Source organism: Myotis brandtii, unplaced genomic scaffold, assembly GCF_000412655.1.
Source record: "Myotis brandtii unplaced genomic scaffold, ASM41265v1 scaffold215, whole genome shotgun sequence".
Classification (NCBI taxonomy): domain Eukaryota; kingdom Metazoa; phylum Chordata; class Mammalia; order Chiroptera; family Vespertilionidae; genus Myotis; species Myotis brandtii.
Window position 1 is genome coordinate 2,982,389 of NW_005358043.1, and position 13,479 is coordinate 2,995,867.

The 13,479-nt window shown below is 36.7% G+C and overlaps 1 protein-coding gene across 1 annotated transcript in view; it reads right to left on the minus strand.

Moving 5' to 3' along the window:
• Window positions 1–13,479, minus strand: part of ARMC3 (armadillo repeat containing 3) — a 92,429-nt gene that overhangs the window by 27,068 nt on the left and 51,882 nt on the right. The window contains exons 9-10 of the mRNA XM_014539386.1: window positions 10,593–10,745; window positions 10,385–10,490 (exon numbers count right to left, since the gene is read on the minus strand). Of these exons, the coding sequence (XP_014394872.1) occupies window positions 10,385–10,490; window positions 10,593–10,745 (259 nt within the window). The remainder of the gene's footprint in view (window positions 1–10,384; window positions 10,491–10,592; window positions 10,746–13,479) is intronic.

A 13,479-nucleotide genomic window follows, 5' to 3' on the forward strand; every position in this document is an offset into this window, starting at 1 on the left:
ACTTATCAACAGCATGGATGGACCTGGAGAGCATTATGCTAAGAGAAATAAGCCAGTCAGAAAAAGGTAAATATCACATGATCTCACCCATTTGTGGAATATAATGATGAACAAAAGTAGATCCAGAGACATAACGGTAGAAGCATCAAACAGACTGGGGGGAAGGGGTGGGAAATCAACCAAAGGACCAAATATATTTTAGTTGTTAATCTTTATAAACATACTTTGGCTAAAATGCACGAGTCCTTTGTCACGTAATAGTTTTTCCTTTGACAATGTTCGCTTTTTAAACCATCTTGGGGAGTAAAAAAAGAGTACACATGCATCCACAACAGAAGTGTGCCAGGTAAACGCATACCAATGAGTTCTCAAAGGCTGTCTCTTGTGTGGATCAGGGAGCTTTGGGGAAATTTAAGGGTGTGCATAGGGTCATGCTACATCGTTTTAATTTCTCTTATTTGTAAATAAACAGGGTCATGGAGATCAGGGGTTTTTCATCAGGTGTGCCTGTGCTCATAGCCTTTCTGCTTGGGTTTTGTCTCTGCCTTTCTCCTTCACAAAGCCATGTTTGGCTTTGCTTCATTTATACTCTACCTTCGGCTCCTTTCTTTGCTCTTTATGGAGGCAGTAAAGGGAAGTACATAAAACCTAGCTGTTTAAAAAACCAACGCTTCTAGTAACACAGTGGAATATAACTTTTACTAAATCGAACATAACTGCCAGCACAGAGAGACAAATCACAGGCGCACAGCTGGGAGAACCACTTGCGTGGTACGTACATGTCTGCCCATAATTCGTGTGCAGTTCTGTTTACGTCTAAAAACCATCACTGAGATTAAATTATTATGGTAAAAATTCAAGCTCTTATTCTTACCTAAAAAAACTAATTTTAGTTATAAAAGACATTGTTTTATTTTTCCGTCTTATATGCACACAAGCTGAAGTCTGTCATATTCTAAAACACATTTCCGTTTCCCAGATAGCACAGTGTAATCCAAATGAATGGGACAGAAGTCAAACTGCTTTGTTACAAAATCCAGAATTACAGGGCCATATGTCATCACAATAATCTGAAAATGTTTTCTGATATTTACTGTCATTAGTCTCCATCCAGTTGGAGTTTAATCAAGTCAGAGTTTAAAATGTAAACCGGAAGAAGAACCAAGCTAAAATAAAAAAGGGAATGCACAAAAACATCTGTTTGTACCATTTGATATATGTAAAAAGAAGTCAAGTTTGACATGTCATGTGTATCCAATCTATTACCAAGTCCTGACTGTTTCCCACCTCCATATTTCTCAAACCTCTCCCCTTTCTCCATTTCCATCTCTCCCACTGAATCCAATCCGCTATGCTCTCTGGTGAATTAGTATAGATACTGTCCTGACAGGTCTCTCTTATTCGTCTGCAATTCTTTCTCCATCTTACAGCGAAAGTGATCTTTTAAAATTATAAACATAATCATATTGCTTCCTGCTTAGAACTTTCTTGGCTTCCCATTGCTCAGATGAAGCTCCAGGTTTCTCACAAGGCCTCCAGGTCCCGCCTGAGCCAAGCCCGCCTGCCCCATCTGTCCACGATCCCCACATGCCTTCAGGTTGCCCTGTGCCAGGGCCTCGCCAACGGGCCAGGCTCTGTCTCACCTCAGGGTATTCCCATCTGCTGTCTCCACCTCCTAACACTCTTCCCGCTGGATATTCCCATTCATCTTTCAAGGTTTGCACACATGACTCAGGAAGAATTTCCTGATCTCAAAACTCGGTGAGGTATCTTTTTTTAACATGAGCTCAGAGTATTTACTTGCTAAACATATATACAATTATTTTTGTTTAAAAAAAATGATGTTTGGCCCAGCCACTGTGGCCCAGTGGTTGAGCATCGACCTATGAACCAAGAGGTCACACAGTTCAATTCCCGGTCAGGGCACATGCCCAGGTTGCAGGCTTGATCCCCAGTGTGGGGCGTGCAGGAGGCAGCTGATCAAAGATTCTCTCTCATCATTTATGTCTCTATTTCTCTCTCCTTCTCGCTTCCTCTTTGACATAAAAAATATATATTTTTTAAAAAATGATGTTTGGCATTAATGTTCACAATCAGAGAATAGCAGCAACTTTGAAATATTATTTTACAGCACTTGTTATAGAAAGGAATTCAGCACAAAGCTTTTATATAAGTGCCCTTACACCCTGGGCACTAAGAACATCATTAAGGAAAAACTCAATTACAAAAATAGTGTCCATTTATGACTCCCTGAAAATACTCTGTGATTTCCTGTCTGTGAGCCTTTGCATTCACGTTCCCTTTGCCCCAAACACCCTTCCCTACTCCTCCCTCACTTCTGCCTGCGGAAGCCTAGTTCACCCTTCAAAACCTGCTCAACCACCCTTTCCGCTAGGAAGCCATCTGTGGCATCACCGCTTCTCCTTGTTAATCACTCCCTCCTCTGTGCTCTGTCTGCACCTCTTACTTACTTCTTAGAGGCAGAGTTTGAGTCTTATTTATATCCCAAGTGCTGACAAGTCAATATATTTTAATTGACTTGGATCAACTCAAAGAAAGTGACGAAGAAAACCTCTGTGGGTGTTGAGAAGGGGTCAGGAAGAAGTACTCAGCTCAAATTTAAGTTTGCAAGAAGGGAGAGGACCCAACAAAATTGTGATCCCCACTTTTACCCTTTACAACTGCTGTTGAAATCAGACTATTTCCTCTCCACTTCCAATGCTCTGCAGTTATATCATGAAGTAACTTTTATATGAAGTTTAATAAATGAAAATTTTCACTTTGGACAACTTTTTAGGAATCCGCCTATTTCATATATCAAGGGATGTCTATATTTTGTCTTTGCAGACATTGTTGACTCCGTTTATGTTGGTTGTGTCATCAGATGACACTATTTGGTACCTCCCAGAATTTGACCCTTGCTGCAGTTTTGAGGTTCCCATTTACCACATCTGCGAAGACTGGTTACATGAATCAAGGGTGACCTTGGGCAGTGTAGAAATCTGTTTAACAGAGCCCACATACAGGGTAATATGTGGAACCTGGTGGAACAGATGGTAATATTGGCAATCAGAACCTTGTTTGCTAACAGTGATTGCAACCATTCCCACCAGCATGGATTTTCATATGTCTCCGTGAGTTTTGTCACACCAAGGAAGACACATTGGCAGCAGACACACTGCAAGTGGTCAGGAGAGGTGCATGTGCAGCAGCCACTGGGGGTTGGTGTGTTTAAGCCTGCGCACTCCCAGTGTGTCTATACAGGTGTGCGGACGTGGGACACAGTCGTCATGAGAAACAGGTCTCCTGCTTATCACAGCCAGATTTGGAATGCTGTAAACAGGATTCCTGACTCTCATCCCAGCCAGTTTTTCAACAAAGGTAATGATCCAAGATGTCTAGTGTGTTTCTTAAATTGATCAATTTCAGAGTCCAAAACAGCTCTGACCCCACTGCAGCCCCACAGCTGCAGAGACTGGGATATGTGCCCCTGAACTCTGGCTGAACTCCAGGACTGACAAAAGTAGCCAGGAAACTTTCTCCTTTTTAAGAAATATTATTTAAAGAAGCTTATCGGTAATAAGGGGGAGAATCACAATTAGTTGCAGGCAAATGCTTGAAGAGTGTTTAAGTAACATAATTAATAAAGTAAAGCCTAACAAAAGAAAGAAATGCATGAAGTTTTCCATGCAACAGAAAAATAAGAAAAATGTAAAATTATTTAAAAGTATGTGAAACCATACTGTTTCTATCATATTGATTCTCCGTAGTGGGCATGACTTTGAGACTTTCAGAATGTGCTTTCCTGCTGTAGTTGCTGTGACATCATGGCTTCTCAACAGAGAAATGCTAGTTGCAAAGAAGGCACGACTTTGAGACTTTCAGAATGTGCTTTCCTGCTGTATGTAGTTGCTGTGATATCATGGCTTCTCAACAGAGAAATGCTAGTTGCAAAGAGGCCAGTACATGCTAACCTCCACACACAACATCCAGTTTTTATCTAGAGAAATCAAATGTAATTTTCTTACAAGTGACATGGAATCCTTATTGACCTATCTGTTCAATCACAATACTTTACATCTATACACACCACCTTCTGTCTCTAGAGCTGGAATGCCTGCCAATAATTAACCAGCTGCCATCAGGAAAGAACAACTGTCTTCATTTTACATGGCTGACTTGTCTCCTGATAGAATAGATATAATGGTTAAGGTGTTATAGTCATAATAAATGGCTTGTGCAGTAACCAAATGTTTCTGTTCAGCCTGGAAATCAGTCTATTTACATATCTGGATGATAAGGGACACAATCCCAAAGTAATTAGAGATATCCTGTTGCTGATATTCTTAACTAAATAATAAGGACACTGAATGCTTTAGTAAGGCAGCAAATAAAACCCCCCTAAGCCCTTGCCAGGACTGGCTTAGCCTCATCAGCTGTAATGTCACTTCTTCAGAAAGGCCTTCTTTGATGAGCTCCATGCCATTCTCTACGACTCCTTTCATAACCTCAGTGTCATGCATGCCCTCCCTATGACACTGTGCTGCTTTATTTAATCTACTAGAGGCCCGATGCATGAAAATTCATGCAAGAGTAGGCCTTCCTTCCCCCGGCTGCCGCACCGGCTTCCCTCCAGCACCCGGGACCTGGGCTTCCCTCCTCTGGCCGCCTGCAGGCACCCGGGACCAGGCCTGGCTTCCCTCGGGCTGCCCACAGGCACCCAGGACCCGGGACCCGGGCTGGCTTCCCTCCGGTGCTGGCTTTGTCAGGAAGGACATCCGGAATGACATCCAGAAGATGTCCAGTCTAATTAGCATATTACCCTTTTATTATTATAGATAATGTTATCACTTCTGAAATTACCTTTCTAAAATTTCTCAAGTATTGATTCTCTCCCTGACTAAAAAAGTAAGTTTCATGAAAACAGTTTCATGGAACCTTTGTCATGTACCCTACTATAACCCTACATCCTAGAACGGTTCCTAGCACATTAAGAACACCCAAGTAATGGTGAAAAGGATTATGAAAGAAGCCTATGTTCAGAGGTAATAGGTTTCTTGGCTTTAGGAATAAAATGATGACAGTGGTAAAGTTCCTGGTAGTTGTGCTCTAGACTCCTTGTGATACTGGGTAGAGGGCAATCATTAAGAGGCACAGAATATAGATAATCTAGATTCACTTTTTATTGTTTGTTTTATAGTTAAGAAAGGTAAAATTTAGAGAGGCTAAAAACTTGTTCACCAAGCAATTCAATCAACAGACACAGGATCAAAACTATGGTGTTCTATTAGCACATTACCTTTTTTATGATTATCAATCTCTTAAGCTTTAAAAAGTAGAGTATTTTCTAGAAGAAACAAAAAGGTCAGAATCTACTTCATCATTCCTCGGGGAATGAGAAACGAGGCAGACCATTTTGATTTACAGTATAATGGGAAATTTTTACTAGTCATTGGATATATTTTTTGCCTTGTCTTGCTCTCTGTAAGAGGGGGAAGAGGAAATAGAGGGAGAGAGGAGGGAAAACAGGGAGAGGAACGTGGAGCAGAGTGGAAGGAGGGTAGGAAGGAGAGGAGGAGAAGAAAACTCACTCCTCCAAAGGTGCTTCTTGGAGTTCAAGGAGCCAGGCCCTTCCAATCTGGAGAAATTTAAAGAGATTAGGAAACCAAAGGGAAACATTTCGGTGGGAAGGATTTGGAGAAGTTCAGAGTCAAGGAGGCAGTGAGCAGAAGGCAGAGAGAGAAGTTGCAAAGGTGAAACTAAGAGCTTCAACCTCTGCAAGCTCCCTAGGGATGTGCAGGGCTGACTGCCTGGGTGTGAGTCCATCCCACCTCTGTGACCTTGAGCAAAGACCGTGCCTCTGTCTCCTTCTCTGCAAAATGGAGGTGACAATAATATTCCATACCCCATAGGACTGTTTTGAGGATTGAATGAGATATTCCATTTCAAGCACTTAGCTCAATGCCTGGCACACACATGCCAGCCATGATCATCATCATCATCTGCTCATACTCTGTGAGCCACAAGGGCAGAGATTTCCCTATATCCTGTCACAGTTTCTTGGATCATGGGAAAATATGATCATAATTTAAAATTTTCATGTGTGTGTGCAATTTTCATTTTCAGACAACTCAGCTAGACAGCCAAATCTCCAACATCTGCGGGGCTAGAGCTGGGGCATTTCCTCAGGAATTCCACCCAAGTTTTTCCATTTAGGTGCAATCATTGAGCAACAAAGGCCATTTCCGGAGGGAAAACAAATCTTGGGAAAAGGCGAATATAAAAGGTCAAGGATGAGTAAAAATGGGATTTATGTAGGGTTTTAAAGTACTGCTTCAAATTGAGAGAGTGAGAGAAAATTCACAAAATGTAAAGATAGGCAAACTGATCATTTTCTCTAAAAATCAGTAACACTGGAAATTAAACCTAACAGAGGTACCAGCAATTTAAAAATAGTATTATGCAAATGTCAGCCTCTGAGCTCTAATAAGAGCACATGGATAATTTTCTAATTGAACCTTTCAAGGGATTCACCTAGTCTCACAAAACGGGTAGCTACTAAAGTTCAAATTGAGAAGGTCAAGTGGGCATCAACTGACACAAAATGGGGATGTGGAGTCAACTTGTTTTAATTGCAAAACCCAGCTTTTCATTTTATATATTTCTTCAAATCCAGAATAATTTTCTCAATACAGAATAGTTTATGTTATGATAACATTCCATCAGGCAGAAAAGGAAAAATATCCATTCAGTAAACTTGGCTAGAAATAATGCAGAAATAATTCTTAAATTTACCATGATGACTGTGCCCATCCATTTAATCTGTTCATTTCAGAAGCCTTTTAAAGTAATAACACTTTGTATAGCTCTTTGAGGAATCATCCTTAATACAAAAGTTTGAAACATCCTTAATGTGAACTTCCTGGACTTCCTGAGATATTTTGGAACTAGCTCAAATTATCTTGTAGGGCACTTATATTGTGAGCATTCTAATTCAAAGAACAAAGCATTTTCAACAAAGCAATATACATAGAAATTTTAAAACAAAATAATCTTTTCTATACAAAGTCAAGAGCAAAAAAAATCAACCCTAGAATAACTACAGTAACAATAAGATTAATCCACAACAGATATTCAGCCACCAGAACAATGAATGTGTCAACACATTTTGAAGTGATTGCACCTTAAAAAAAGGACAAAGACAAACCCAAACATCTATTAATACACATTTAGCAGTAGGATATTATCTCTTTAAAGGCATCACAATTAAATGCTTTCCAGATCATTATCTTTTAATAATGTTTAAAAATATTATTTTAGGCACATCGGAGAGTGCTTCCAATTAAATTATTGTGCGGTTCACTAAAATGCAGAGCAAGCAATCTTCCATTACCTTTTTTGCCCCTCCCCCAACTTCCTCCCAAACTGCCACTAGGGGTCAGTATAAAGACATAGTTCCCCTCACTGTTCCGGAGAAGGATACGGAAAAACATTCCTCTGTGAAAAATCCTAGGCAACAAAGACAATACACAACTGTAGCATTACTAAGTCCAATTGATACATCAAGTCTATAACATGAGTTTACACTTACCATAAGACTGCATTTTAATTTTGTAAATCACCTTGGATTATTTCTATGGTCAATGTTTCTTTAATAATAATTTAGAGAGCATTCTAAATGACAAGATTACTTAGCTAAGTGAATCTTTGCCTATTGGCCAAGGCTTATGATCTGGAAAAGATATTAAAATTTATTTTCAAAGGATGATAGTACACCTCTCTAGCCATCTCAAAGGTAGATATCCCATCTCTTCCTCAAGGAATGAAGAGTAGGGGAGTAAAATTGTGGTGTTTTGCCAACTTTAAGAGAGGTAGGGTTTTTTTCCTTCAAAAGGACGATCAGTTCACTGAACTACATACAGTCTTAAGTGCACAATAAAATGTAGGCAACTCTAAGGAATAACATTAGTCTATACTTAAATCTACAGAATGAAAGAAATGAAAAGAAACAGTAAAAATAAATATATATTATCTCTTCCCAATTCTATTTAATGGGGTGGGGATGAAAAACAAACAAACACAAAAGCCTTGAAAAGCGCCTTCTGTACACATTAGAGAGATTTAACATTTCAAGAAGTTCATTAAGGTCAGGCCCTTTGCTGACGATACTGAAATGTCCTAGAGAGTCTGGGTTGCTGTGAATAAATAAAGTACTGCCCTGTCTTAAAGTGCTTACTGTGTGAAGTGCTGTATGGCATACCTTTTAAATATTTTTTTTCTACAAATTCCATGGCTTTCTTAGGCATGGTACTCCATGAATAATTCTAGTAGGTATTAAAATTTAGTTAATGCTTTATTTTTATAATGAGGATATTCAAAAGTTCCAAAAGCTCTCAAATACACATCCACGTATTTGGGGGGCATTCTGCCTCTTTCTTGGGTCCTTTTGGGATATACTCCTTTCTGACTCTTCACTTTCTTTGTTGTGGTACTGACCTTATATCACAGTAGCAGGACAGGCCCCAGAGAGAAGCTCTTTGTCTTTGCTATTGTGGAGGCCAGCATTGGCCCAGCAATCAATCAATTTTTTCCCAGTAACCAATATATATGCTGCCCTCAGAACTATATTGAGTCAATACTGTTATGGGAAGTCAAGAAGGGGTATAAAAAATAAACAATAAAGAAACAAGGACATTGAGATAAAAGGAGTCTCAAGATTTCGGGAAATCATCCAGTTTTTCATGGAGATAATGTAGAATAAGGATGAAGAATCTGAGCTAGTATGATCTATGTGTAAATACTAGACTTGATTACTAGTATTTTCTATAGCAAAACTGCAGTTTTGATTTATCTATAGGCATTAAAATAATTATAGGTATTACTTTTTATACTTTTTATTTTACTCATTGTGTTTTATTTCCTAAAATATTTGTCTCTCTTGAAAAACATCTAGTTAATAATCATATTTTGTAATTTTTTCATAGTTTATCAATAGCCAAAATTTAGTTAGTGTTGGCAAAGGGAAATGAAAAACACTGACCACTTTTCATTCTTGGGATAACTTAGAAACTCTAATTCTGATCAAATCCAACAGATGGCGGTGATGTTATAAATTAATAGTTTAAAATTTTCATATAATATGTAGGACCTGCCCCTTAGATGAATGTCAATCAAGAATAATTCTCTTATTGCATAAATAGTGTAAAACTTTGATATGATGAATTGGATAGAAGAGTATAGATAAATATAATATGAAATTTAGCTGACAATAGCATTTTCTCTTTTAAAAAGCATTATCTTTTTCCTTTCCAAAAAGCATTACAAATTGAGAATTGTCAAAAAGGTTAGCAGTGAGTCAAGAAAGGATAAAGGATAAAGGATAAAGAATAGATAAAGAATCCATACTAACTATGTGTATTATATTTTTACATAAAATTCATTATTGCTCTTGGATTCTATTTTTATTTTCATCTATTTTTTATAGAGAGTTGTTTTAGCCTCCTCACTTTTTATTTACTAACTTAAAAATAATTTTACTTTTCTCCCTCTTTCTATCATTTTAAATAAGTGAATCTGGTTGTTCTTACCCTGTTTTCCTATTTCCTTTTCACATTTTTATCCATTTTAAGTGATAATAAAGAATTCTGCAGATAATAAAGAATGTAAAGTATGAATAGAAGACTCCCAAGGCCTTCAGACTTAGACTGAATTACCCACCATCTTTCCTGGGTCTCCAGATTACAGAGATCAGATCGAGGGACTTCTCAGCCTCCATAATCAAATGAGCCAATTCCAATATATAAAATTATCTATCTATCTATCTATCTATCTATCTAATTACCTTCCTCTTGGTTCTGTTTCTCTAGAGAACCCTGACTAATACACATATCAATTAAGATTTAGGGAGGATAAAGAATTATTACTAGTTTACTTATAAAAGTTTCCTTTAAGAAATTCTTCCTGTTTTATAAGGAAACTAGAGGCCTGGCACACAAAATTTGTGCACGGGGTGGCGGGGGGGGGGGGTCCCCTCAGCCCAGCCTGTACCCTCTCCAGTCCAGGACCCCTCGGGGGATGTCCAACTAGGCAATGGGATTTGTGTAATAGGAGCTCCATTATAATCTTTGGAGACCGCCATTATATATGTATGTGGTTGGTCATTGACTGTAAAGTCCTTATTGGCACATGACTGTGTCTTTGCAAAACAGGCTTATCTGATGACTTATTTCCACATGGATTTTGAAGGTTTCCTAAGAGTTTATCCCAAAGTAGATCATCTGAAAGAATGTAAACTTCCTTGAAAGCCAAAATATTAAAATGTGCACTTCTTGCACTGTTAGATTTCCCATACAAGGCAATGTTGAGTGAGTCTTTTTGTACTTACTTTGCATTAGTGGGATTGCAAGTGGTCAGATTAGCCAGGGCCAGGGCTGCAGCTTCCCTTACCTCTTCATTGTCACTTTTCAGCAACTGCACTAACTGTGGGATCCCTACAGAAAAAAAGAAAATGGTAAAATGTAACTTTGCCAACAAAGTTACCTAGAATATGGTAACCTAAAAATGTACAAAATGGTTTTTTCTAGTTTGCTTACCCTGATGATTGAAAAATTCTTTGCTGGCTGAATTCTCACACATTACCGAAATAGCTTGGGAAGCAGCAATTTTAGTTCCATCGCTTTCAGAGCCCAAAAGGGTTACAAGGCATTTTTCAACCTCTTGTTCATGAAAAAATTTTCTGTTTTCAGCTTTCATTAAAAAAAAAAAAAAATCAGAATTTTGCTGCAAAAAAAATGTCCAAAATATAAGAATTCAAATTATTTGCTAGCTTTAGTCACAGAGAATCTAAACTACACAAAAATATACCTATTTAACCTTTAGAACATAGCAGTTACACAAAATGAGTCGGGAACATTGATTGCTCTTTTTCTATCTCCTTATATGATATCACTTCGGGAAAGAAGATTCTATAATAAGAGAGAGGCGAGTTTTAGATTTAGCAAGAACTTACTTAACACCAATTATGTGCCTGGAATGGTGCTGTGTTCACATACACTATCGTCTCACAAAGAACAAATACCTGTTTATTTGATGTCTATTTTAAATAAAATCCCAATATTTGAAGAATAGCTAAGATGTACAAACTGGTGAGCTAGAGAAAGTAAAAATGAATAATAAACTATGATTTCAAGTCTTAGGAATCTATAAGCTTATATTAAAAATTGTAATCATCTTTTACTTAAGTTACAATACATAGTGACATCGCAAAAATTAAAATAATTAAATTGCTAAATTACTATACACATAATCTAAACATATATCAGCATAGTTTTCTTTATCTGAAAACAAGTAAAGTTACAAATCTAAGTACATACCATGATAATTCACCCCATTTTAAAATAGTAAATTAAAAACCAAAGTATTTTTAATGTTCTTTTCATTCTTTAATGTTTTTTTCTTTTTTTCCATTTTATTTTTTAAAATAAATTACAACCTCATTACTATACTAAAGAAAATATTTTATTCAACTAAATTAGAACATTAAACCTAATTTTTTGCTTTGTGTTTATAGTTCACTCTAAATAAGTTGCTATCTATTAAAAAGCATGTACTATAAAATATATATTAAACCAAATTCAGTTTTAATGCCACAAGAAGTACCAGAGACTACTCTGAAAAGAAACAGCTTACAAATAATTTGTTGCTAATTTATTTAGCTCCTTCATTAAACTTTGTTGAAGGTTTGATTCTCTAGTTAACCTTTATAAAGCCAATTTACATGATTAAAATGGAGGAATGTGAATATATGTTATTAGGATGCTGATAAATAAGAGAATATTCTGTTAAAATAAAAATCTCTGCAAAAAAAATGCTGATGCTGATACTAATTGAAATAACAGCTACTAGTACATGTGGAATTAATTCATTACTTATACATATTTTAATTGTGTTTTTCAGAAATACTTTCAGAAATGACTGCAACTAGGTTTTCATTTAAAAGTTAATATACGATTTGTCTTTTTCAACCATAACTTTTAAATCACCCTTTCACAGAAGCAGTGTCACATTTAGATGCCACCATATTTGCAAATACTTTGGCCTTTCATCTGAGTATCTGGCCATAATAAATGGCACAAGCTAAATTACTAACACTTCTGTTCATTCGTCTTAAACCATTCATGAACCATATCCTGTAATCCTATCATTTAAATCCCTTGTTCCTTTCATTTAAAATTAGAATTCAGGCAGTCCATAATGGTTTCAGTAAAAAGCTGCAATTAATAGTTACATCGCAAGTATGTGGCTTATAAAATGTTTAAAAATATATATGATCCTTATTTGTTTTTCTGAATAATTAAGATCTGAAAATTTTCCAGTCTCTGACCTAAAATGCTTAGAGTTATAATTACAACTTCTCTGACAGCTCTAAGTCAACTTTACTAAACAAAACAGGAAAATCGGCCAAAAGAATTAATTTGAAAAGACTAAGTTTGAAGTATGTGATTGTTGCATTAAAAGAAAAACAGTATACATGCGATTATTGGAGAGATTTTAAAAAATAATTTAAATAATTTAAATGGGCAATTAGTTTCTCAACCCTGCTGATAGTGTTCTCAAAATCCAGCTGTGTTCACCAAACCTCAAAAGTGCTGACTGCAGCGTGGCTATAATAAATTTAAAAGATGAATTAACATAGTAACCACGCACCTTTATTGAATTGCTACACGGAGAAGTGAAATATGTATGTTTTAATTATGCAGATAATAAAGATGGCAAGGTAATTATGCTATTAAAGAGGAACGTCCTTTAAAAATTACATTTGTTCAATATCACTAAAATAAAAAGCATGAGGTTTTGTAACTGAAAATAAATCTGTATGTAATGATGCTTTTCTTCACCTCTTCTCCTAAGTCGCTATTGTGCCACCTCTGCTCCTGCTGAGATGTTAATGCCAGTTCATAAACCTCCTGGCAACGTGGTAATTAACACCTTCCTCCTCCTGATGCCAAGTCACAGGCACACAGTTTTGGGCTTTCCATGGTTAAAATGCATGTTAAAACTTTATTCAACAAGCAAAACTTACAGAATGTGTGCTATGTGTTTTGTATTATTGAGCCTACAAATTTTTTGATGATGATGAAAAGTAAAAAAAAAAAATGTTATAAATAAGCACTGATGGGTACATTGTTCTTAACAAAAGTATAAGGAATAATATTTGTTAAAACTTAGTTAAGAATGGAATTTTCTATAGGTGGAAAATTATTTTGAAACTCCTTCATGATTATTTACTTTCAATACAGAAATATTAGAAGATAACTTTGTTAATCCTTATAAGCTTTTAGAGTTTATCTTTGTTACTAATATCAAATAAGGCGTGTCTAAAATAAAGCAAGGCATGCCAACCTGGCTGGGTCTGCGGGAGCGGGCAAGGCAGGCAATGGCTGATATAAAAGGGGGTAGACAAGAAACACAGGTAGGACC